The 27,534-nt window shown below is 38.7% G+C and overlaps 1 protein-coding gene across 2 annotated transcripts; it reads right to left on the bottom strand.

The window, feature by feature from the left end:
* Nucleotides 1–1,028: 1,028 nt before the first annotated feature.
* opn8c (opsin 8, group member c) lies at nucleotides 1,029–16,446 on the bottom strand. 2 transcript variants are annotated; one of them, XM_088324765.1, is made up of 4 exons: nucleotides 16,157–16,446; nucleotides 11,947–12,240; nucleotides 10,507–10,838; nucleotides 1,029–5,473 (listed from the first exon to the last, which is right to left on the bottom strand). In XM_088324765.1, exons 1-4 carry the CDS (start codon nucleotides 16,335–16,337, stop codon nucleotides 4,970–4,972), a joined length of 1,311 nt encoding a protein of 436 aa, XP_088180891.1. In that variant the 5' UTR covers nucleotides 16,338–16,446; the 3' UTR covers nucleotides 1,029–4,969. The 2 variants fall into 2 exon arrangements, with proteins under 2 accessions (XP_088180891.1, XP_088180892.1); XM_088324766.1 differs by having other exon boundaries at nucleotides 11,947–12,228.
* Between the last annotated feature and the right edge of the window lie 11,088 nt (nucleotides 16,447–27,534).

The raw sequence follows: 27,534 nt of genomic DNA, 5'->3' as shown, positions 1-27,534 counted from the left end.
ACCACAGTCCTGGTCTGGGTAGAAAAATGGCAGTTTCATGAAACGAAAGGACCAAGACGATAACAACGATTTGCAAATTAGTAGATGCTAATAGTTCCATAGTAGTATTTCTTTAGTGTTTCTCTCGCAGTTTTTTAGTATTTCCATAGAAGTATTTTTGTTGTATTACTCGTTGTATTTTTGCAGTATTTCGCAGTCGAATGTTTGTGGAAATTCCGCAGTATAGATGCAGTATTACTTTTGTTTTGTTTTTATAGTATTTCTATTACAGTATTTCTATAATATAATTATTGTAGTATATGTATACTGTTACTGTAGTTGTATTTTTGCGGTAATATTTCTTTAGTATTTCCATAGTAGTATTTTTGTAATGTTTTTTGTTATTTGGTAATATACATGTAGTGTCTTTGTAGTATTACTGTAGTTGTACTTTAGAATTATTTTCGCTGTAATATTTTTGGAGTTGGATGTTTGTAGTACTCCCTGTCATAACATTTCTGTAGTAGTATTTTTATAATAGCTCTATTACCGTGGTATTTTTTTTTGTAGTATTAATGTAGAAGTCTCATCTCATCTCATTAGCTACACCACTCTTCCTCAGTAGGGTCGCAAGGGTGCTGGAGCCCATCCCAGCAATCATCGGGCAGGGGACACCCTGAACTGGTTGCCAGCCAATCAGAATGTAATGTAGAAGTATTTCTAAAGTAGTGTTTTGGTAGTATTTTATAGTACTTCCATAGTAGTATTTTTAGTAGTAGTTTTTGTAATATTACTGTCGTTTTACCTCTTTACTAGTGTAATATTTCTGTAGTATTTTTTTTTAATTATATTATTACTGTAATAGCATTTTTATAATATTGTTCCTTTTCATAACGAAAGGTAATTAATCTATTATCTTTTAAGCGCTAATTTTGATGTCTAGTTCTGTAATATTTTGTAGTATTTTTGCCGTAGACACACAAACGGACAATGAGGAAAAAGTTGACACCCAAAAACATTTTTTGTAGTAGTACTTTATTTACCATCATATACTGCATATATTATTATATTTCGACCATTTTTATTCGACGGGTCACATGTGACCTGTAGGCCGTATTTTTCCCGCACTTTACTTACACTCATGTAATAACATAGCATAGTAACGACATAATAATAACATGAGAATTTTTTAAAATACATATTAGTAACAAAAAAGTAGCTCTCAGCAGTATACATCATATGTAACAGTAGCACTCCTGAGCAAAACATAAGTGCAAAAGTGTGTGTTTTCAACAGAATTAAAACAAACACTTGTCACAGTACAAAAATAGCAACAGTACCTATTTGAACACACATACATGAGGTTTGATGTTGAACAACTTTAACGCTAGCAGCAGAGTAACTATATATTATTCTATATTCAGCTTTCACCGTAAATATAGTTTCATAAGCAAAACCTTAACATTCACAAACTCCCATCACATTCAAGCCACATTTTTTTCCAAAAAGGGTTAGGGGTTAGGGTTAACCTCGCGAAAGGCCAGGCAAAATGTTCAGTAACAATTCATTATTCTTTACTCAGCTTTCAATGTATTTTTGATGAAGGTTTCATAAGGCAAAAGCTTAACATTCACAAACTACCATCACAATAAAGCCACATTTTAATAAAGGTTAGGATTTAGCGTAAGCCTCATGAAAGGCATTCACAAACTCCCAACAATTTAAAGCCACACTTTTATAGGGTCAGGGGTTGGGGTTAACCCCAACCTTGCGAAAGGCTGGGCAAAATGTTTAGTAACTATATTCATCCATTATCTGCGCTGGAGCCCATCCCAGCTATCTTTGGGCTGTGGGCAGGGGACACCCTGAACTGTTATCCAGTCAGTCGCAGGACAGTCTACTCACTCGCTCATTCACACGTAGGGACAATTTGGACCGGGAAATCACCTAAAATGCCTGTTTTGGAATGTGGGAGGAAAACCGTAGTGCCCGGAAGAAACCCACGCAAGCACGGTGAGAACATGCTAACTCCGCACAGGTATGTTGAATTTTGTCTTTAAATACAATGTGTCACAAAAGTCAGTACACCCCTCACATTTCTGCAGATTTCATCATGTATAATTCAACAACACTGAAGAAACATGGCTTTGACACAATAAAAAGTGGTCTGTGTAAAGCATATATAGCAGTGTAAATGTATTTTCCCCCTCGAAAAACTCAAAATATAGCCATTAGTAGCTAAACCCCTGGTAACAAAAGTACATACACCCTTGAGTAAAAGTTCCTGAAGTTCAATATTTTGTATGGCCACCATGGCCATGGATTTCCCCAGAGCCTCACAAATTGCCACTGGAATGCTCTTCCACTCCTCCATGACAACATGACTGAGCTGAAGGATATTCAAGATCTTGTGCTTCTCCACCTTCCGCTTAAGGATGCCCCAAAGATATTCTATTGGATTTAGATCTGGAGACATGCTTGGCCAGTCCATACTTTTACACTTGCCCTTTCAGAAAAGCCTTCGTCATCTTAGAATTATTTGGAGTCCTTGTTGGGCTGGAACAGTGCCCTGCGACCCAGTTTCTGGAGGAAGATTATTCTCTATTTTTTTTTTCACAATACATCCTAGACTTTGTGTTTCCCTTAATGAAGTGCAACTCCCCAATTCCAGTTGCACTCATGCAGCCACCAACCAGAACATTCCCAACACTATGCTTGACTTTAAGCACCACACAAACATGTTTGTACTCCTCACCTGCTTGCTGGCACAAATGCTTCACACCATCTGAGACAAATAAATTAATCTTTTTCTCATCAGAACAAAATATATTTTTACAGTAAGCCATTGACTTTGTTGACCTACAAAGCAAAAACAAACAGACTCAGAGACAGTTTCTTCCCCACAGCCATTACCACCCTAAACAGACACCGCACAAAAAACTGAAAACTCTTGCAAAAAACTACCTCACACGAATGTAAAATGGTACTCACGTACATGCTGACTGCACTATGTTTGTTCACTGCTCAAAACAGACACCGCACAAAAAAACTGAAAACTCTTGCCAACACTACCTCATACGAATATAATGGTACTCATGTTCTTGCATATGTCGACTGCACTACGTTTACTGCTCATCTTGCACAATGTCTGACCATTTCTTTTTTCTGCACTATGATGTCTATGTTTGCACCAATGCATATGCTGACTATTTTTTTGCACAATGATGACTGCACCAAATGCAATATTGCAGAACCCTTACGATACCAACGGTATCACGATAACACTGTATGTAACACCCCACATGCCGACATTTTTTTGTGTAAATACCATGTAAATTATAACTATAGCCTTATCCCCCTTGTTTTATAACCTTATCTTCTCTGTTCCTTTATCTTCTTGGCTGCTGGACTTCCTCTGTGACAGACCCCAATCAGTGCGGATAGGTCAGAACAGTTCAGATGTCATCTACCTCAGCACGGGTTCCCCCCAAGGCTGCGTCCTAAGCCCCTTGCTGTTCACCTTGATGACACACGACTGCGTCCCTAGGTCCGCCACAAACCACATCGTGAAGTATGCTGACGACACAACAGTGGTGGGCCTCATCAGGGATGACAACGACCTGGCCTACAGAGAGGAGGTGGAGCAGTTGGTGGGCTGGTGCAGGGACAACAGCCTGGTCCTGAATGTTGACAAAACTAAAGAGATCATTGTCGACTTTAGGAAAAACCAGCCCAACCATGCCCCACTTTGCATCAACAACAAGGCTGTGGAGGTTGTCAGCAGTATCAAGTTCCTAGGGGTGCACATTACAAACAAACTCACCTGGTCCGTGAACACTGCATCACTGGTTAAGAGGGCACAGCAGCGCCTGTACTTCCTGCGGAGGATGAGGAGAGCCCACCTGCCCCCACCCTCCCTCATCACATTCTACAGGGGCACCATAGAGAGTATCCTGACCAGCTGTATCTCTGTGTGGTGTGGAGGCTGCAGCGCTACCGACTGGGGTAGTGTGAGGAGGGTAACGAGGACAGCAGAGAAAATAATCGGGACTACACTTCCCTCCATTCAGGACATTGGCCAGAAGCGCTGCCTATCCCATGCTAAGAACATTACCGGGGACCCCTCTCACCCCCATCATGGACTGTTCACTCTGCTAGCCTCTGGGAAGAGGTACTGCAGTGTGCGGTGCAGGACCACCAGGCTCCGCAATAGTCTAGTCCCCCTGGCCATTAGACTGTTAAATGGTCAATCTAACATATAGTTAACTTAAATCTAAACGGCTGCTAATCTGACTTTTTGCACTACTGGCAGTTTTTTATAGCTTGCCACTCCTTGCACATTGCTCTCTGCACTAATGTAAACACAGCGTTATTGTTACAGTGTTAATGTTACTGTGTACCTGACTTGTTAACCTGACTGCCATTTTGCACATCTGGTTAGCTACTCTTCTTGCACTATCGGCACTATGGTAAAATACTATACGTAGCCATAATACAATACAACTTTTACTTATATCTGTACATTCGAGGAAACTGTGGGGGTCAGATGCATCGACATTTCGTTCTGTATACACGTGTACTAGAATGACAATAAAGTAGATCTGAATCTGAATCATACCTCACTGTGAATGTGTAAAACTGGAGTGTCATGCCCAATTTCCCAATTTCGTTGTCACAATATGTTAACCCGTTTTGTAACAATGACAATAAAGGTATATTATATTCTATTTTATTCTATTCTATGTATTTTTGTCAAAGCGATTTTTCTTTAGTGATGTGATCTCTGCAGAAATGTGAGGGCTATACTCACTTTTGTGACATACTGTATATGGTGTGACTCTCAAAAATAAACATCAAAATACTTTTCTTGTATGGTTCTTTGGGTCGAAAGGGTTCTAGACATCTGTTCATAATTATTGAGTTATCATCTGACATAATGTGTTTGCATTTTCTCAGACCCCCTATATTTAATGACACACACTCAGAGCTTTTAAACAGAACTTATGGAGGCAGGCAAAGAACGGTTGCCGATTCTGTTTTTGAAGATGGCTCCTTTGATTGGCGTTGATCCCCAGCATGTTTTCACCAGTGTAGCTTGTATCTGATTAGCGCTGTTACTCTTGATCCCTTTTGGCGCTAGCTTGCTTTGCCCCAGTTCACTCGATAAAGCTAACACTGGCCGCTTGAATTTTCTCTCTCGGAGCTGAATAAAGATGGGGTCAGGGGCCGGGTGGCATTGAGCCGCATGGGCCCCCACCCGATTGGGTCGCCGATAGACGGAGAGCAGCAGGGATCGCAGCTCCTTCTGGAAAGTTTTGTTGAAGTAGAAATAAATGAAAGGGTTGTAAATGTGAGAGCTTTTGGCGAAGAGGGCGGGGAAAACGAAGCCCTCGGGAGCCATGTACTGCTTCTCTTTGTGGAATATGAAGAGGAAAGAGACTATGGCGTAAGGCGCCCAGGCAGTGATGAAGCCCAAACTGATGCAGAAAAACATCTGAAAAGAACAAAACAGTCATTTTTAGTAAAATAAATGAATCCCTGTAATCCAAGAGAAAACAGGATAAAAGGAGAGAGAGAGAGCAAAGAAGAGAGAAAGAAGAGAGAGATAACAAAATAAGGGGAGATTGAGATAACTACAGAAAAATAAAGAGAGAATGGGAGAGGGTGTTTGATCAAGGGATAAAAAAAGAGATGAAGAGAGAGAACAAGAGATAAAAAAGAGAAATGAAACAAGGTGGAGAGAGAACAAGAGAGATGAAGAATTAAGAGAGAGATTGAGAAAGAGAAATAAGAGTTGTTAATCCTCTGTTGACTATTATAATACTGTATACAGACACGCATCTACTTACGACCATTCGACTTATGAAAACAGTGGATACATTAATTTTTTTTCGGCATGTCGAAAAATATCCAGACAATGCTGTAAGTTAGAATTTGCATTGTGTGCACCTTTTTAGGAGTACAGGACAGTACAGTAGTGCTTCTTCCCACCGCTACCGGCGTGTGGCGCTGTGTGAGGTCACCCAGCATCCACCCGGAAGGAAAAAAAATCCCTTCCTCTTCCTTCGTGTGTAAACATTTGATACTGTATGTCCAGGACTTTGACATTTTTATTGTTTAATATCTCGTGCATCCATTCAGTATGGTTGGTGTAAAGTGTCAAGGAGAGGCGAGACGTTTCTTTTGAAATGAAGGTGGAATAAGAAAGCTTAATGCGGTTGAGAAAATGGTTGGATTGCTTTTTTTCAGCCACTTTCTACCACGGAGGAGGAAGTCAACTAACCCCTAAAGCTCATCTTTAAAAAGTAAGTTAAACTTAACTTTATTTATCTTTATAGAGCATGTTATTTTATGAAATGTTTATTTTTTAGTACCAAACAATACAGGTTACAAGGCTTAAACATACTACATACAGAAACCTTAAACATACATTCCATACAAAATATAGCACTGAAGCAGAAGCAACTTACAAATTCAACTTATGAAGGATCGTCGCAAGTAGGGGTGAGTCTGTACTAAAATATTACTCACTTTCTTAAAGATCTATAATCATTTATTTTTGGTCACATCATTTTAATCAAATTTTTTTAAAGGAACATAAAGAAATAAGTTGCATTAAATTGATTTTTAAAAATTGCTATTATTTTTATTGGTTCGTAATTAAACTTTTCCATCTGATTTTCTGAGATTTTTTTCTCAATGTAAAATAGAACTTTCTCATGGCTTGGTCCCTGGTCCCACACCTCTTTCTTGCCTGTAAAGTATTTTGCTGTCACTCTTTAAATAAACGTCCCCCGTAGTGGGGTTAAACCACATCCCTTGTGTCCCACATTTGGTCTGTCCGATACCTTGTGAAAAACCTTGACTATAATTATAATTAACAGGAAACAATGCTTAAACAACCACAATGCAGCAGCAACACAAATAGGCTATATTATTAACATTTTACTCCTTATCCTCTGTAAACAACAATTAACAGATTCTATTTGCAGGGTTCATACACATTTTTCATGGCCAAATTCAAGCACTTTACACGCCCTTTTCTAGGCCAATTTTTCCAGCACCTACAAAAGGAAGATATCCAGCTCTGACCAGAAGTGAATGAGCGTGTTGAGTTTAAATAGGAGGGAAACCAATCAGGAAACGAGCAGCAGCTCAAGCCAAACGAGCGGGCACAGGTGAGGGCAATGGGCAAATCATGAAATCCATGTGGTTAAGGGTAACCCTAACCCAAGATCAAATCAAGTTACATTTTGCTGGCTTTCCAGCAACACTAGATAGTTTTTCAAATTTTAATGATTTAACTAATGTAATATTGGAAAGGTTTCACGGCCCAAACGCGTTTTTTTGTTATTGCAAAAACTTTCACATGAACAGTCCATTTTTATAAAGTATCTTTTGTTCCATAATCCTATCATTTTGTGGGTTTGTTTAGTTGGTTACAAAATCAGAATTTTATTTAATCACACATTTTAGTGGAAGTACAATATTGGCAAAAAGATTGACTTGATATATTTGCAAATTATTTGAATGCAACACAAGAGCGATCAAAGAGACCACTAAAATCATTTTTTTTTCTGGACTTTTACTTCATTTTTTTCCCAACTTTTTATCTACTTCTTAAAAACACTTTTCCCCTTTTTCTTTAATTTTCTTCTCATGCTGTTTTTTTTAGGTCTTTTTTCTTGCCTTTTTTCCTTTGTTCTCCATTTTCCCTTTTTTCTTTTTATTTTTTTTCTTCCTTTATTCTGCTATACGAACTTTTGATATATTTTTTCACACTTTTTTCCTCTTCTCTTTTTTGCTTAATTTTGGTCTTCTTTTCCTCCTTTATTGCTTTATTTCCCGCTTCCTAAGTCATTTTGTGCATAATTTAACATGATTATTTTTAATATATGGGTTAAGGAAACAAAGACAACCTTTGTTATTTTTTTTATTGAGCCGAGCCGAAAGAGCCATTTCTCAAAAATAGATGGAAACCATTGCAGCAACCTTGACGTAGTCACGATGGTAAATTAAGTTATGTAAAATAACTGTACAAGCAAGAAAGTAAACCACACTTTTCTATACTTTAATGTCTTAGTGATAAAGAGTAATGCACCTTACCACCTATCAAGTCAACCCCCCGGCATAATAACTCGAGCTCAAATTAAAGGATTTTATACATTTGACTATAAAGGATTTTATACGATTGACTCACAATGCAATGAAGATTTTCACTGAGTGGGCTTTAGTTCAATGTACAAGGTCAGGGCAGGCTGTTCGAAATGCATAATATTTTGTCTAGGGAATTTTGAAAACAAGAACTCGTGGATTTTCTGACGCAGGACGGCAGGCGGTATTGTTTTGGGAAGCCAGACATCAAGGCACTCGTGTATAAGATTGTGAAGCCCGGGGGGCATCCTTGGCACGCCCATGGGAGGAGCCGGCACACCATTATGCGGGGAAAGAGATGGCCAATAAGAGAAAGCTAAAGGACTTCAGAAAAAGTCTCACACAAACTACAACGTCACTACTTCAGCAGTCTCCTGTTTTACACTTAGTTCTGATGTTGTGAATAAATCCGCCCCCGTGTAAAATGTCGGCTTTCCTGATCATTTTTCTCTCAAGAAACAAGCGCGCATAAAATGTTGGGTGAATATAAGTTGTGTTTGTCGGATAACTAATTCGAACAATTAGGTAAACGGTACATTTTGATAATTAATTCCCAACAACATGGACGCTAATTTTTCTTTTCTCGATATTGTGCTGATATTGACTTCAAAATACTGCATTTAGAATACACCGCCAAGTAAACCCGCGTTGTCTTTACCTTTATGCACTGTAATTTGGGCCGAAATTGATACTGAATTTGCAATTTCGAGCCCTGATTTTTATGCACTGGACAGTTTTTTTTCTTGGAAGGTCTGGCCAGTCTGCAAATGCACACCAGCACATCTTAGAGGGAAGATTGCGGCCAGCTCCCTTTTCGAATGTTTTTTTTTCTGCTTGTTATTGGTCAATAAGTACAGTATTTTTGCCATGGATTGTGTGTTGCTATCTTTTAATTGGTGGAGTATATAAATATTTGAAATTGTTGTTTTTGTTTTGATTTGTAAATATTTTCATTTACACAACTCAAACTGGCTAGCCTGGGCTCCTGGGTGGCCTGCTTGGGCCTGTGGGGGGCCAAGGTGGGATCGAACCATATGATACAGAGGGGGTAAATGAGTGTATGCTGTTGGGCCTCTCTGCTGATCAAGGTTGGCATGGCATTGAAACTTACCCCTTGTTGTGTCAGGGGCTTTATGTTCGGCATCATGTTGGGAAGAGCAAAGCGGAATGAATGTTAGGTGAAGGTGAGTGTGTTCTTCGCTCTAGCCACCTCCCGTTAGGAGAATATGGCTTTGGTATATAGATAGATAGATAAAAAAATAATAAGAATTTGTGTTTTCAGTGATTTTCAGGGACGTGTTTTAAGATAAGCCTTTTTTGAAAATAAAAATGTTTAGTTTATTCTTATATTTCGTAGTTTATTTGTTGTTGTAATGAAAAGTCGATAGTTGAAATTGACATTTTGTTGTTATACGCAGAGCAATTGCTTGACTTTTGAAGTCGCTCAGTATGAAAAAGTTTGAAGTTTAAATGCTTTATTGCTTTTATAAATTAGTGGAAAGATAGATTAAAATAAAATATGAATTCACTTTGTGCATTGTATTAGTTTATCGTTGGTGATTAAAGGGACCCTCCAAAACACGTATTTTTCTTCTTTATTTCTTGCTTTTTCTCTTATTTTTATTTTTCCTTCTTTTTATTTCTTTTGTCATTTTTCTTTGTTTTCCCCCTAGCTATATACTTCTTTTGCTACATTTTCGTTCTTTTGTTCATTTCACACTTTCTTTTTCTTCATTTAACTTTTTTTTTTTTTTTGCTTTTAACTTATTCATTTTTCCCTTTTTTTCTTATTTTCCCTACTCTTTTATTTACTCTATTTCTTTTTTTTAATTTTTTCCTGGATTTTTTACCTATTTTTCTTGATGTTTTTTTTTTTATTCCTTCCTCAATTTTTACCTCTTTTTATTGCTGTTTTTTCTTTTTCTCTTTTCCTGTCCGGGAACATGGGCGTAAAGATGTAGGTACTGAGCTGACAGTGTATGCTGTAGGCCGCAAGAGAGTCCACGCTAGGGTCCGCAAAAATGCACAAGATTATATAAATGGGATTATGCCATTGTTATAGCATATGCGCTGCAGCGATTGCCCTCATTACTATATCCAGTTTTTTTTGGGTGGGCAAAGCAGGTCCGTGGGAGGCCACTGTCGTGAAACCGGAAACGTCCCTGGTTTAAGGTGCATTACTCTTTATCACTAAGATATTAAAATATAGAAAAGTGTGGTTTACTTTTTGCTTGTACAGTTATTTTACATAACTTAATTTACCATCGTGACTACGTCAATGTTGCTGCAATAGTTTCCATCTATTTTTGAGAAGTGGCTCTTTCGGCTCGGCTCAGTAATTTTGGAAATCCTACAAGAAGGACTACAACTCACCATAGAGAGGCGTCTTTCAGCGCGTCGCAGGTTAATGTGGATACCCCTGGCCGACAGGGAATAGGAAAAACGAGACACTTTGTAGAGGATCTGGCAATGGGAAATCACGATGACCAAGACAGGAAGCAGCACGAAGCAGGCAAAGGAGCAGATGACATAGAAAGCGTCCTTGGCCGAGGTGTGGTAGCCCCGCCAGGCAATGGTGCAGGAAAGGCCGTAGGGTTCGGGGACGTACTCGCCCCAGCCAAAGAGAGGGAAACTGGACCACACGGTGGCCACCAGCCAGATTACAAAGCACAACAGCCTGATGTTGCCGCTCTCTAGCCACGAGGCTGCTCGGGAAAAAAAACATAATAAAAACCATCCATCCATCCATTATCTGTACCGCTTATCCTCAGTAGAGTCGCGGGGGTGCTGGAGACCACCCCAGCCATCTCCGGGCAGTGGGCAGGGACACCCTGAACTGGTTGCCAGCCAGTCGCAGGGCACACAGGAACAGACAATTCGCGCGCTCATTCATACCTAGGGACAATTTAGGTGGTCAATTAACCTGACATGCATGTTTTTGGAATGTGGGAGGAAATCGAGCTAGAATAAATGCGCCAGTTAATAGCTGTATGATTATTTTCATTTGTCTTTTCTTTTATTCTTCTTTTTGTCAATTTTTTCTTTTCTTTTTCATTTTTTCTCTTTTATTTTTTGTCTTATTCCTTTTTTATTTTTCACCTTTCTTTTTGTCCTTTTTTCTTCTCTTTTTATTTATTTTTCCTTATATGTTTATTGTCTTATTTCTCTTTTTTTTTTTCAAAAGTAATAAGCGTTTTGGTCACTGAGTCACCATTATTTTGTCTTCTTCTGCTGTGCTTTTAGCACATGTTTTCTGTGGCACATCTAGTGGGCAAATAATGTATACTGTCCCTTCAACTTTCACGTTAAGTCGAGGGCCTCAAATTATCATCGTTGAGGTTCAGAACTGGCCCACTGACCTCAAGTTTGAGACTCATGACTTATGGCATATAATATGCAACGAAGTATCACTGATTAAAATCGCAGAACATTGTTTGCAAGTGGAATCAAACCCATTCTACCTCAAAACCACCAAAGGTACAGCAGTCACTGATTTGCTTAGTGCATTCTGTGTTTGTATTTATCGTTCATTTTTTCTTTTCAGTCATGTTGCAACAAACATTGCAAAATTAACAAATCACCTGAAAAGAAAAAAAGAGATGACAGGTTGATGGCTTTATAAGAGACCCATCCCCGAAATAACTTTAGACGCAAATTGGTGCGATGCAGAGTAGCTTTTTTTTTCTCCATTCTGTCTGCCTAAAATTGACAGCAGCTGCAATCACTTATCCCCATTCGACGATTGTTGCAAGCGGGGGCCGGCAGAACACACTATTGCTGGGCCTAGCTTCTTTTTTACGCCATTATACTCACCGTAATAGAGGTTGTAGCATGTTTTAAGATATCGGATGACGCTAATGGCGGCGATAGTGAACATGCCGCACAATCCAAAGATGTAGCAGCCCAAACCGTAGTAGATGCACGTGACATATTTGCCCAACCAAGCGTGGCGAAAGGATGACATGATGGAGAGCGGGTAGAAGCAGACGCAACACAAAAAGTCTACAACGGCCAGGTTGACGCACAACAGCTCCGAGCCCACCATCTTCTTGCGCCGCCGGTAGCAGATCACCAGTATTGTGCCATTACCTACAACTGAAAGCAAAACTGGAAACAACCAATGATAATCATTCTTTGGAAATCCTTCGTTTATACAGTATTGTACACAATATTTTTTTGTCATATTGCCACATTTCAGACTGTAAACTTAAAGCTAAATAAACGGAAAATTACTTTCTAAGAATGAAGAACGTGTGAGACGCAATCGTGAAGTGGAACCAAATTAATTCAACATTTTATATTACATTTACAATGAAGGAACTGAAAACCGTTCTCTCACTTGCCCAACTGACTCCAGAAGTTCTCCCTGATGACTGAATGCTCCGATGTAGACTTGAATGACTAACAATAACAAACAGAGTGCACTTGTGTGTCATTTATAAGTCTCAGTTTGAATGCACCTGCTCTCTGATGGGCTCCGAGGTCTGTGAAAGGAGACCAACAGCATTATAGAAGAACACACCAGGCACATTCGGGATAAATTGCTTAAATTCCAAAGCAGGAATCGTATACATGAAGATTTCAAAACATTTATGCATCTCTTGAGGCACTGCAATAATATCAAATTGGAGAAAACATAAAACCACTGGAAAACTCTTTCTTTTCCTACTCATCTCATCTCATCTCATCAGCCGTACCGCTTATCCTCATTAGGGTCGCGGGGGGGCTGGAGCCCATCCCAGCCATCTCCGGGCAGTGGGCAGGGGACACCCTGAACTGGTTGCCAGCCAATCGCAGGGCACACAGGGACAGACAACTCATTCGCTCATTCACACCTAGGGACAATTTGGACCGGCCAATTCACCTGAAATGCATGTTTTTGGAATGTGGGAGGAAACCGGAGTGCCCGGAGGAAACCCACGCAAGCACGGGGAGCACGTACAAACTCCGCACAGGAAGTCTGGAGCTGGATTTGAACCCACGACAGGTTCCCATGACATGAACTGTGCCGCACAAGCGCTAACCACTGCGCCGCCGTGCTGCCCTCTTTTCCTACTGTTATTATTTATTAATATATTTCATTTTTCATACTTTTGTTAATACTTTTTCTTTCTTTTTTTTCTTGTATCTTTTGTCATGTCTTTGGGTTGGTGCTGTTCCAAGACCATATATGTATGGGCATATATATCTCTATATATTGGGGGGGGGGGGGGGTTATTTCCCAGGACATGTACTGATGATAGTATTGGTTTTGGGGCAGTGCTACTTTGGATGTTTATGATGTGCAGTTGCATGTCATGATTTGCAAATTGCCCTCAACCGCGCTCCCTCGTTCAGCCACAGCTGCCACTCATTCCCTAATTAGTCCTTCTCCTATTTAAGCACGTCATTCTCGTTTACTCCTTGTCAGTCCGTCAGCAAACCTCCGCACATTGCAAGGCAAGCATTTTTTACCCTGGCTCCCGTTCTGTTCCCAACCTGTCCCTGTATCCTGCTCGATTTCGTCCCCATTTCCTGTATCGATACCCTGGCCCTGGCTTCCGAATCGTCTTAGTTTACCTGACTTGTTCCACGCTGCGTCTCCTGTCCTGGCTGCCCGACTTGTTCTAATCTCCGACCACGCTCCATCTCCCGCCGGGCTGCCTGACTTGTTCCATTCTCTGACCACGCTTCGGTCGCGAGGGCTTCCCGCTCCTCCTGCCCAGCGAGCACTGGATCGCTGTTTTTTTCCTCTCGCCCTGACTTCCCCGATCCCTCAATAAAGCATTGTGTTAAACGTTACACATTTGGGTCCCCTGCTTGTACCGGTTGTGACATTGCACACTTGTTGTGTCTGTTTTGAATAGTATTTAAAATGAATAAAAATATTTGAATATAAAACTACTGCAAACCATCTTGGCCTTCCCTCTAAATTTTCGGCCCAAACAAGGAGAAAACTAATCAGGGATGCAATCAATAGGCCCATGATCACTTTGGATGACCTACAAGCATACACAGCTGAGGTGGGACAATCTGTGCATAAGACTACTACCAGTTGTACTCATAAATCTGCCCTTTATGAAAGATTGGAAAGAACAATACTATATGAAGGCCCGTTTGAGGTTTCCAAGCCAGATGGGAGACAGAATAATTTGTGAAACAAGGTGCTCTAGTCAGTACAGACCAAAATTTAACTTATTGGGCTGAATGCAAAGCGTTATGTTTGGCGTGGGCGTAACACTGCACATCAAAAGTTGTTGACATTGTCCAGACCTTAAACTTTTAGAGCATTTGTAGAAAGATCTGAAAAATGCTGTGCAATCACCATCGGCACTTGAGCTGTTTAGTCAGAAAGAATGGGCACATATTTGTGTTTCAAGATGTACAAATCTTCTAGAGACATATCCAAAAAGGCTTGTGGCTGTGATCGCCCCAGAAGGACATTGTACAAAGTACTAACTTAAAAGGAGCCAAAGTTTTTGCATCACTTACGGTATTCAAAAGTGTTTTATTTGTTAGCACAATATAAATTGTTGAATAAATCGGGATTCTTTTCACAAATGTATCTCACATGTTATTTACTCTTAGGAATGAATAACTCAAGATATTTTCTAAGTTTGAAGCCTAAATATGTCAATATGTAAAAATAATTATTAGGGTTGGGGTGTGGGGGTTTTGTCATTTTTGCAAGGCACTGTACTTGTTAATGTCTGCATGTTTGTTTGTTCATAAATCCATATTATCGCTGCTACTCTAAAGACTCATCTCCATTATTTTTTTTGCCTGAATGGAATGAACAAGATGGCAGACAATCATGTCGCTTCCCTATAAATAGGCCCAAAAGTATCAAGCATGTGCCCCACGAGCCAGATCAGGCCCGCAAGAATTTCAATCTAGCCTGCGAGACAACGCTGAGAGACCCAAAGAGAAAAAGTGCTCCAGGTTCAATTATGTTCACTTGATGTCGCCAAAGCCAGGCACCACTCAATATACAACTGGAACTGTAATTTTTTGTTTTATCGCTAATTTTTCTCTTTTTCTCTCTCTTTTTATTTTTTGGGGTCTTTCGTCTTTTTTCTCTTTCTTTTTTTTCTTTCCTTTTTCATCTCTATCTCTCTTTCCTTTTTCATTGATTTCTTTCTTTCTTTTCCTTTTTTTTTTCTTTCTCGCTTTCCCTTTTTATCTCTTTCTTTCGATTCCCCCTCTCTCTCTTTCTCTCTCTTCTCTTTCACCTTTCTTTTTCTTTTCACTCTTATTTTGTATCATTCGTTCTCTTTCATATTTTCTCTCTCTTTTTTCCTTTACTCACTTTATTCTCTTTCTCTTTAATCTACTAATGTGGTCCCCGTGTGAGTGTTTTTTCAAGCATGTGGGCCCCAAGCTCAAATGAGTTAGACACCACTGTATAAGCCTCGTGTTATGTAAAATAAATTCAAATCTCATCGTATGAGTATTTTAAAAATTCATGTTTACATAAAAGTTCTAGTATTTTTCCCTCTTTATTCAAATCCATATTATTTATTTACCCCTAGAGGATACTAGATATTATACAATGTTCCTTTATCACAGGGGAGTAAAACTAATTTGAGCTGGGTCGCGACAAGGTGGTCAAAAGACAGTGGCTAGAATAGTAGATTAAAGAGAAAAAAGGAGAGAGAGAGAGAGAGAGAGAGAGAGAGAGAGAGAGAGAGAGAGAGAGAGAGAGAGAGAGAGAGAGAGAGAGAGAGAGGGAGTGAGAGAGCGAGAGAAAGAGAGAGAGGAACAAAAACAAAAAGAGAACATTTCAGAAAGTAAGACAGACATAGAATTGAAAAAGACAGAGAGAAAACGAATGAAAAGAGAGAAGAAATAGAAAGACGTAGAGGTAGAGAGAGAACTAGAGAAGCAATACAGTGACGGATTGAAGAAGAAAAAAAGCACGAGAAAGAAGACCTAGAGAGACTGAGAGGGAGAGAAACAAAGAAACATCCAAAAATACCTAAAATACCTAAAAGAGAAACAGCCCAATACAGCTGACGTTAAGTTGTAACAAATCAGTACTTACCCACTGAGAGTATAGCAAATCCCACACAAATGTCCGCAGTGGCACTCAACTTGGAAGAAAACAAGGTTTCAGTTCGATTATCCAAAGTGTAGTTCAACGACATGTGCTCCAACATCTCCTGTCGCTGCTTCGACTTAAGAAATAGAAAAATCGCACAAGACTTTTCTGGGAGCACACACATTTTATTCAAGACTTCTTAACGGTTGAACAAATGGCAACCATAGTTGTAGGTAATACGTGTGCAGTGGGAGGAACCTGCTAAGTTAATTGGCAAGTGGGGATTGCAGGGGTTTTACCAGGGGAGGGGAGCGGAGGGCAGTGTCCGATGTTGTGCCCAAATCCGACTCCTCTGCAGATTCCTCCCCCCCTCGCGGGAACGCGCATCCTGCTATTCTGCTGCGCTTCCAACAAAAGCGATCATATTCTATATAAAACGCTTATTAAAACAATAAAGCGAGCTAATTATAACAATTGGGAGATCCTAGTCTATATAACACGTTTATTTAAACAATAAAGCGCGATATAACGCGTTTATTTAAACAATAAAGCGCGAAGCGCGATCGTATTCTATAAATTGCGTTTGTTAACGCGGATGCAAAAGTCACCAATGTCAATGTACGCTATGATTTCCGCGATCACAACTAATTGTACACAAATAATATTTATTTGATTTACTATAATATCCGTATGTAATGTCTTTTTTATTGTGAATGAAACCCTGGTTGCATTGGATCCCGCGGTGTAAACAAATAGTTTTTTTTTCCATTTAAAATCGGACTTCCCTGCCTATACTGTTTGCAAAATAAGACACGCTTTAAACCTTATTATGCTCTTTGGTTTTGGGATCCAACTACAGAGGAATACCTCCACTATGCGATGTGTTACTGAATAGGTGTTCGACCAATCTAGTTCGTTTTTATTACTACAATTAATAATAATAATAGTAGTATTATGAAAAACGTCTGAAAGTTTTCAAATTCACTGTGCTGACATATTGATGCCACAGAAGGTTACTCTACAAGTTACAAGTCTGTATCTCCAACAGAGTCTGTTTTAGCAGGGGGGGGGGGGGGATTTGGGCAGGCAAAATCCCCCCCCCCCGGGCTCCTTTTTATGCCCTCTTAGACATACCACTATATTTTCATCCCCCCCCCCCCCCCCCCCCCCCTGCTAACTCCTGAATAAAAACTCCAAACGATCCCAAATTCACTGTGCTGACTTATTAATGCCACAGAAGGTTACTCTACAAGTTACAAGTCTGTATCTCCAACTGAGTCTGTTTTAGCAGGGGGGGAGGATTTGGGCAGGCAAAATCCCCCCCCCCCCCCCCCCTGCTAACTCCTGAATAAAAACTCCAAGTGACCCCAAATTCACTGTGCTGACTTATTAATGCCACTTCTAGAGTAACCTTCTGTGACTTCTAGAGTAACCTTCTGTGACATTAATAAGTCAGCACAGTGAATTTGGGGTCAATTGGAGTTTTTATTCAGGAGTTAGCAGGGGGGGGGAGGATTTTGCCTGCCCAAATCCTCCCTCCCCTGCTAAAACAGACTCTGTTGGAGATACAGACTTGTAACTTCTAGAGTAACCTTCTGTGACATTAATAAGTCAGCACAGTGAATTTGGGGTCATTTGGAGTTTTTATTCAGGAGTTAGAAGGGGGGGGGCAATTTTGCCTTCCCAAATCCCCCCCCCCCTGCTAAAACAGACTCTGTTGGATGGAGATACAGACTTGTAACTTCTAGAGTAACCTTCTGTGGCATTAATAAGTCAGCACAGTGAATTTGGGGTCGTTTGGAGTTTTTATTCAGGAGTTAGCAGGGGGTGGGGGGGTGGGGGGGGTGGATTTTGCCTGCCCAAATCCTCCCCCCCCTGCTAAAACAGACTCTGTTGGAGATACAGACTTGTAACTTGTAGAGTAACTTTATGTGGCATCAATATGTCAGCACAGTGAATTTGAAAACTTTCAGACGTTTTTCATAATACCACTATTATTATTATTAATAGTAGTAATAAAAACGAACTAGATTGGTCGAACACCTATTCAGTAACACATCGCATAGTGGAGGTATTCCTCTGTAGTTGGATCCCAAAACCAAAGAGCATAATAAGGTTTAAAGCGTGTCTTATTTTGCAAACAGTATAGGCAAGGAAGTCCGATTTTAAATGGAAAAAAAAAACTATTTGTTTACACCGCGGGATCCAATGCAACCAGGGTTTCATTCACAATAAAAAAGACATTACATACGGATATTATAGTAAATCAAATAAATATTATTTGTGTACAATTAGTTGTGATCGCGGAAATCATAGCGTACATTGACATTGGTGACTTTTGCATCCGCGTTAACAAACGCAATTTGTAGAATACGATCGCGCTTTATTGTTTAAATAAACGCGTTATATCGCGCTTTATTGTTTAAATAAACGCGTTATATAGACTAGGATCTCCCAATTGTTATAATTAGCTCGCTTTATTGTTTTAATAAGCGTTTTATATAGAATATGATCGCTTTTGTTGGAAGCGCAGCAGAATAGCAGAATGCGCGTTCACGCGAGGGGGGGAGGAATCTGCAGAGGAGTCGGATTTGGGCACAACTCCGACCCCCTCCCCCCAGGGACACGCTCTGCCCGCCCTAAGAAAAACGGATGTAGTAGACTAGCGTGGATTCTTCTGCCTCCCAGAGCAGTGTGTGCGCCTCAGTCCCCATGTAGCAAGCAGCCCCTTTCGGCAGGGAGTTGTTAAACCTTGGTGTCCAGGCTGCAAATGATTCAAACATGTGTCAAAACACTATTGTACTGTATTTTCAGGACCATAAGGCGATCCTTGTTAAAAGTCGCAGTCTCTGTAGCTGGTTCTAGTTTTTCACCTCTTGGGTGGACTCAAGTCTCGTCGGCTTTAAAAGGAAGATGAACCCACCCCTCAATCTCGTTATTTCCTGCCGGACCAGGAACGAGCATGGGCTCCCAGTCATGGGCAACTGTTAGGCCGAGAAATGCATCCCTGCCGAGAATTGCATTATCTTGCTTTTACATCACTTTTCGGGTATGTAAGGGCAAACATGTATCCAAGACCACTTCGTCTTGCATTTGTCGGGAATGTAATACAACTTAAACCATTCCGTCTTGTATTTGTTGTGAACGTAATCGAACGGTAATGCACACCGTATCGAATTCTTCTCATCGTCAAACGAAGACGTAACACGTCGATGATTGTATTTTGTATTTGACTTGAATAAACAGATCATTGTGTGCCTAATATTGTCACAGCAACGGTGTCATTTTTTTTCCAGTACAACTGATCCAACGTCAACCTAACAAATGTAAACAATGCTGGTGGGAGGGACCAGCCTGGCTGCCGAGAAATGCACCCCCCCATCTATCTTTGGCTATGAAGGTCACAGGTCCATGAAATTTACCCTGGTTACTAGTGGTGGGCCCATATCCTCACAGTGAAAAGCACATCTTGCTGGATGCAACTGAACCTGTTTTAAGAGGGGGTGCATTTTTGCCTGCCGAGAAATGCACCCCCATCTATCTTTGGCTATGAAGGTTGCAGGTCCATGAAATTTACCCTGGTTACTAGTGGTGGGCCCATATCCTCACAGTGAAAAGCACACCTTGCTGGATGCAAATTAACCTGTTTTAAGAGGGGGTGCACTTTTGGTCACATAAAACCCCTAAAGCAAGAATTATAATGTTGATTAATCAGAGAGGAATCATGTATATCTTTAAATGGTCCAATCATTTTTACTTAAATTATTTTATGAAATTAAAAGGGACATTTTATACGAGAAAAAAACATCTGATCGTCTTCGTTAAAAGACCGCAAATAGGTAAAGAAGAAATAAGCAGTGTGAGAATAGTAATGTTTATTTGAAGGAATAAACTATGTAAACACTTTTCTGAAGGAACCAAAACACAAACTTGAACATGAGAAAAAAAAAGCATCAGATATGTCGCTTTAAGGTAAATATCCAAAGACATTAATGGAATAGACGTTGGGAAACATGGTATGCAACAAGATTGGACATGGCACTCCAGGGTAAAACATGTAATAATGACCTCAAAGAGAAAAAAAAGACGAAAGACTATCGGGATAAATAGGCACCAAAAAAAAAATCAACATCAAATAAGAAGGCTTAAGAACAATTCAAAAATATCTACAATATAAAATACAAAATTTGTACATGTAATGTAATAAGTGCAAAACTATTTTAACCCTGAGGTTGCAGATCTTATATCCAGAGAAAAACAAATGTCACTGTCTACAAAACATCAACACTTGAAATGTCCGGTGAACATGCAGGGCATAGGTATCTTTCTTTCACTGGAGGTTTTTGGACACACTCGTGGTGAAACCATCGATCGCAAATGTCACAGCAAATCTTTGAAAAAAAATAGGTTTACTTGTTACCATGTATAGGCAAGTCCTTTTTTTTAACCCCGTGTCATGTTTGACCTTGTTTGTTGGGTTGATTGATTGATTTAATGACCACATAGACATGCTGTTATAATTTGACATCATTTGTCATTCCTACAACTCATCTATTCAATTTCCAAATTCATGTTATCGGTGTCCTGCTATTAATTCACATGACTGTATTTAGTGATGTTGACATATTTACCCATTGTAGGTCAGCAGACCTCTCAGACCCACAGCTGTGACACATGTTGCTGAGATCATCTGTAAAGACAAAGAGTAAAGATCCACACAGAGTTGAACTTTTCCACAAAAAACATACATTTTTATATTGTCGAGTGTCGTGTAGGAACTTTTCAGCTGCCTGTAGTGTAATATAAACTACAGTAACAAATGTTAACCCTTTTATTAATTGATTAGGGAGACATGTATATATACATATGTAACCGCGGTGTACTTGTCCCACCAAAGATCCACATTCATGCTGGACTGGATGATGAGGTTTTTATTACAGTTACTGCAAATGAATGAGTCACAACAATAGCTTTTCTGCTGGCTTTCATCTCTGATCTCAGTAGCAGCTCTCTCTGGAAACTCCCCAACAAAGCATATCAAAGAGCTTTCTTTTCAATTTAAATAAAATACATTTTAGAATATCACAATACATTTTTACATCCATTTCAAGAAGATACTTTTAACAAGAGATTGTATAGTGGATTTTTAACGTTTACAATGAATTCAACAAATTTTTCTTTAGTCTGAATTTTAACCAACATCATCCTTTTTAATATATGAGAAAATAGAAATAAGAACAATAATGAGTATAAAAACGGGTACAATTTACCTGCAAATGAATGAGTCACAACATTAGCTTTTCTGCTGGCTTTGATCTCTTTGATCCTTGTAGAGAATTAACATTTTAGTAAAACAGAAACAAAACGAAAATAAATCTAAACAGCTTGACAATATCAATCACATTACTGTGCATGTTGACAGATTTGTCAGCTGGGGTTATAATGTTTAAAATTAACTTCTTTTGAGGAGCACCAAAAGATGTGTCTTACCAGTAGCAGCTCTCTCTGGAAACTGCCAAAAAAACCCGCCTCCCGGTCACATGTCAGAAGCCAAAACCAAACCCCACCCCATACCAGCAGGTGGCACTGTTGGACTCATCATTGCAGGACTCTTACCAAAAACTATACACATATTTCAGCAGGAATTTCAATAAAACAAAAGTTATTATTACACCCGTTACACATATATATATTATTAAAGCTATGTCATTAAATACAGTTACCCATAATACAATCAGCCTATCCTCTGATATACTTTATCGAGCTTGTCTTGGATGACCTAGAATGTAAATGACAGTTTCCAGGTACATTTCGGGAAGTTCAGTTATATATGTGCAACAAGGCATTTTTCATGTAAGACTGTAGAGCTGTATGCTAAAGTTTTGCCTTTTGGAATATAAAATGACGACTGACATATACTGTACAGGAAGTAGTCAACAAAACACTCCAAAGGAGGGTCAAGAATGACTACAAAATAATGAAATGTCCACACCCTGGTCCAATCCTTTGCTGACACATAACACAACAAGTAACATTCAAGTCAAATTTATTTATGACGCCCTTAATCACAAAAAAAATGTCTCAAAGGACTGCACAGGATTACAATGACACAATACCTGATCTCAAACCAACATGCGGGCAAGGAACAACTCAAAACCTCAGCGTGAGGAAAAAGAGAAACCTTGAGAAGGGGCCTCATAAGTAGTCATCCCCCTTCCAGGATGACCAGGGTGAATTACAATTAGCATTACAGTACACAAACATACTAAACACTAGGTAACATGTTGAAAATGTGTCCGAAAAATGACAGCAGAGAGAAAATACATAGCATTGGAGAAAATACCAAGGCTATGGGTTGTGGGTCAAGAGTAAGAAAGCTAGCACACTGATTTAAACCATTCAGCATACACAGTGACCTGGAATAATAGCTACAGAGTTTCATTTTGGGATATTGTAAAAAAGCCACTCACCAGATTCTTGAAGTAGATAAGTCGCTATATCGAGTCTCAACTTGTTGACTTCATTTTTGTTGGTTTTGATGGGGATATCTTCTTTTTTTAATACCTTCTCTGCAAACTAAAGAGTTTGATTAGTATTTTAGGAATTAAAAGTAAATACACAACCCATGAAGAAAGCAAGATGCATGTTATTACATAACAAATTCAATATGACATTTTTTTTTCAGGAGCATCTTGATGGTCAGAGGGCATCCTTATAAAATCCTTATTTAGGTACATGAACATCCGAAATCTCATCACAACAGGCCAACATTTAATTTAAATACTGTTCATGACTTTGAAGTTGTCCTCATTGTGTATGTCATTATTTTAATTTTGAGATTCAAAATGTTGTTATAAAAACTCAGACAGCCTTTCATTTTTCATAAATGTATCACTAATCACTGTACATTGAATGCAGTATCAAAACATAGCCTACATTATTTGTTAATTTGTAATACACTAATGGCTTAAATTCCTCCTCTTTCTTTTTTGTCAGACAAAGTACTTATGTTTTGGTTCCTTCAGAAAAGTGTTTACATAGTTTATTCCTTCAAATAAACATTACTATTCTCACACTGCTTATTTCTTCTTTACCTATTTGCGGTCTTTTAACGAAGACGATCAGATGTTTTTTTCTCGAATAAAATGTCTCTTTTAATTTCATAAAATAATTTAAGTAATAATGATTGGACCATTTAAAGATATACATGATTCCTCCCTGATTAATCAACATAATTCTTGCTTTAGGGGTTTTATGTGACCAAAAATGCACCCCCTCTTAAAACAGGTTCAGTTGCATCCAGCAAGGTGTGCTTTTCACTGTGAGGATATGGGCCCACCACTAGTAACCAGGGTAAATTTCATGGACCTGTGAGCTTCATAGCCAAAGATAGATGGAGGGTGCATTTCTCGGCAGGCAAAAATGCACCCCCTTTTAAAACAGGTTCAGTTGCATCCAGCAAGGTGTGCTTTTCACTGTGAGGATATGGACCCACCAATATTAACCAGGGTAAATTTCATGGACCTGCGACCTTCATAGCCAGAGATAGATGGGGGTGCATTTCTCGGCAGCCAGGCTGTTGCAGCCAGGCTGGTCCCTCCTACCAGCATTGTTTACATTTGTTAGGTTGACGTTGGATCATTTGTACTAGAAAAAAAAATGACACCGTTGCTGTGACAATATTAGGCACACGATAATCTGTTTATTCAAGTTAAATACAAAATACAATTATCAACGTGTTACGTCTTCGTTCGACGATGAGAAGAAATCAAACACGTTCGTCTCCTGTTTATCTGTTGATGATTTGACAGTTCGTTTCAGCATAATAAGCTTTATGGTAGAGTCTACAACAGTTTAAATACAAGCAATTTGAGTCGAAAAAGGCAAAATAAACACGTTACCTGCTCAAAAGTGGTTTATATACGGTGTGCATTACCGTTCGATTACGTTCACGACAAATACAAGACGGAATGGTTTAAGTTGTATTACATTCCCGACAAATGCAAGACGAAGTGGTCTTGGATATATGTTCGCCCTTACATACCCGAAAAGTGATGTAAAAGCAAGATAAAACGAGGTAAAAGTGGTTGTAGTAGCAGGAGTGACGTGTGCGCGCTCCCGCGACAGGGGATGCAATTCTCGGCATAACACCACCCCCCTCGGGGTGCGAGGCCCACGGGGCGAGTTCTTTAGACCACCTATGGGCCCCTAAATGCTTCTTGCAGCTCGCCAATTCTTCCGATTCAGGAGTCTAGCATTGACTGAGTTAAATATCTTGAAGACATATTTTGTTTGAGCTTAAAAATAGAGTGCACAATAAAATCGAACGCTTTTTAATTTCAAAAGGTCGGCATGGATTCCTGAGCAGTTAGGTGAAGCCGATTGAATAAATATGGAATTAAGTTGAAAAGGTCAATAATTAAAATGGATGCAAATGCTGAATGAAGTCACGATAAAGTGCGCTGCATTCAGAAAAGTCGGATTTCTCTACTTTGTAATGTGTCTATCCTGATTGAGTTCACGCAGCCAATGTAGACAAATGTCTAATACTCATACAATTAATGTTATAACCTTAAAATAAGATATATTCATTGAAATAACTTCAAATTGAATGAGAAAATATATTTTGTTACAGTTTAAATATAAAAAAAACCATTCAAGGTTAAGGGGGTTCTCCCCAGTTAAGTTTGACTTTGTTTCCTGGAAGAAAATTAAGAACACCAAAAAAAAAAAGAAAAGGAAAATAAAACAATGAAACACTCAAACCGGTGTTGGAATTATATACATATATTTATCCTACAGTTGACATTAATATGTTATAAGTGTTCTCAGCCCTTTTGAAGAGTTTTCAGCCAGTAAGCTGTTCTTCAAGGCCATGAGTTGTTTTTTGTACTGTCTGTCCCTTTATCTCACATACCAATGAGTGCAAATTGCCCTGGAATAATCTGTGTAATAATTTTCCTTTTATGCATGCAATAACTCAAGTTGTTTTTTCACCGAAAGCCTTGAAAGAAGAAAGGAGGCGTCCAAACAGAAACCACGAACGAAGAATAGTGCATTGTAACAATAGTGCAATGAAAATAAATGCAATAATATTTAGCAACATCCATTAATATATATATTATATATATATATCCATCCATCATCTGCACCGCTTATCCGAAGTAGGGTCGCGGGGGTGCTGGAGCCCATCCCAGCTATCCTCGGGCAGTGGGCAAGGTACACCCTGAACTGGTTGCCAGCCAGTCGCGGGGCACACAGAGACAACTTCTTTTCTCATTCATACCGAGGGGCAATTCAGACCAGCAAACTTCACACAGGAAGGTTCGATCTCATGACCTCAGAACTGTGCTGCAAACACAGTAACCACTGCGCTGCCGTGATGCCATATATATATATATATATATATATATATATTATATAAATATTATATAATTACGTTTTCACTCTCCAGTGGACTTTTGACTCAAGCAACTTTAAAGTCAAGCAACTGGAATCCCTGTGTGAAAAGACAAGATGTTAATTAATTATTTATCTGTAATGACGTTTCAGTGCAGCAATGACTAAACTACAAACTAAACATTTTTTTAAAGCTAATGGTAAAACACATCCCTGAACATAAAATAAAATATTTACAAATCTAAAAAAAAAATAAGCCACAAAATACAAAATGATTTTAACCTTTCAAATACTCAACAAATTCAGTCAACAACACTGAATCCATGGAAAAAAAATTATATTGACCAAGTACAACTGATATGTTCTCTGTTCCATTTTATACTTTTTTCTTATTGTTCAAGTTTCCACAGTAGATTGTTAGTAAAAACATTTCCATAAATCTAAAAAAATGGTGATAAAAATAAAATACAATTGCTCAGTAGCCAATCCTTTAGAATGAGATAATGCGACTGAAAAGGTTTTTCATTTTGTTTCCTTGATATAATTATCTAAAATAACAAATATGGTGCTCCTATCAAGACGAGACAAGTATAAAAGGATAAATTTGCCTTTCAGGTTAATTGATCACTTTTTCCAAATAATTTATTAACCACCCAAATAATGCTACAACTGTAATGCCTCATAATAACACCACACCTTTCTTTAAGTGTAGGGTTTCTTTTTTCCACATGTTCGAATGCCTGTCGGTCTTTGGGTTTGTTTAGGGTGAGATTTCCATTTGATTTTTTTATGGAAAACTGTCAAAACTCAAAAAAGTGCATACATTATTTACATGCTCATTATATATATATATATATATATATATATATAAACTTCTAACATTTTACAGGAACATAGTTTATTTTTTATTTCACATTTTTAAGGTAGGATGTTTCAATGGCTGAAAATCCTCAAGCAATCTACTGCCATCCTATCACTGTGGAAAAGCCTTGCTCAGGACCCTTTCCTCACATTGTTGGTCTGTGCGTTGCCATAATCACATTTTTTTTCTATTACCATTTCGTTTATTTTTATTGCGTAGTTGATAACATAAGGACAACTGAGAGTGCAAGACTCAAAAACTTTTTTGTGTGCATAACAGTTCATATTTCCAGTTCATATTTTCTTACAATGTGTTCATGTTCAGTTGTAATCCTTACTTTATTATAATCTTGATAAATCTAAGTCCATTTTGTTCTGTTTTTTACTTTTACTTTAAATTGTTATTACATTGTCTTAACACATACTTATGGTAGATATTGCCATATATTGAAAGTTTGGGTTCTCAAAACAAAAAGGGCCAAAATTAATCAATGATGACATGATTACTTGATTCTTTCATGGCCAATAAACAACAACACAATTCCAAACAGCCTGTATGATCAATAAAGGTTAAGGACAGGATAGGCTTAAAAATGATGAAACATGCGGTATATGCTTTTTAAGTAAAACAGAACAAAATGTGAACCTCTCCTACTTCAGAAATACTCCAAGAAAAAAAAATGGGGGTGATGGTGGGGGTACTTCCCTGCCTTGAAATGGTTCTGTCCATTTGATTTCTGCAAACAGTGGCTGAAGTTAAAACCATCCCATCCAGGGTAAAATCTAAAATGTATTCCGATAATTATGTATTTTCTCCTCATCAATTGACTAAATCATCATCAAAGTTTGAAGGATTATCTATAACACATTTACTATTCTTTTAAGTTATGTATTAATACCGATTTTTTATGATACTGAATTTTTATCTTCTTGATAATAAAACAGGTAGATTTGTTTGTATGTGGTTGTTGGTGGATAGGGAGAGATAAGACACTCTGGTTGTTTAGCACCCCCAAATCTCTGATCCTGGAAGTGAAGCATAAAGACACAATTGGGACCAAATTGCCATCTTGTGTCCAATATGGTGCAGTACAACCAAGAAATAAAGCGTGGAATGTACA

This window comes from Urocampus carinirostris, chromosome 20 (assembly GCF_059441175.1).
Source record: "Urocampus carinirostris isolate Australia breed hairy pipefish chromosome 20, RoL_Ucar_1.0, whole genome shotgun sequence".
NCBI classification, from domain to species: domain Eukaryota; kingdom Metazoa; phylum Chordata; class Actinopteri; order Syngnathiformes; family Syngnathidae; genus Urocampus; species Urocampus carinirostris.
Note: the sequence above shows the minus strand (reverse complement) of the source record. Positions and strands in the feature narration are given on the sequence as shown.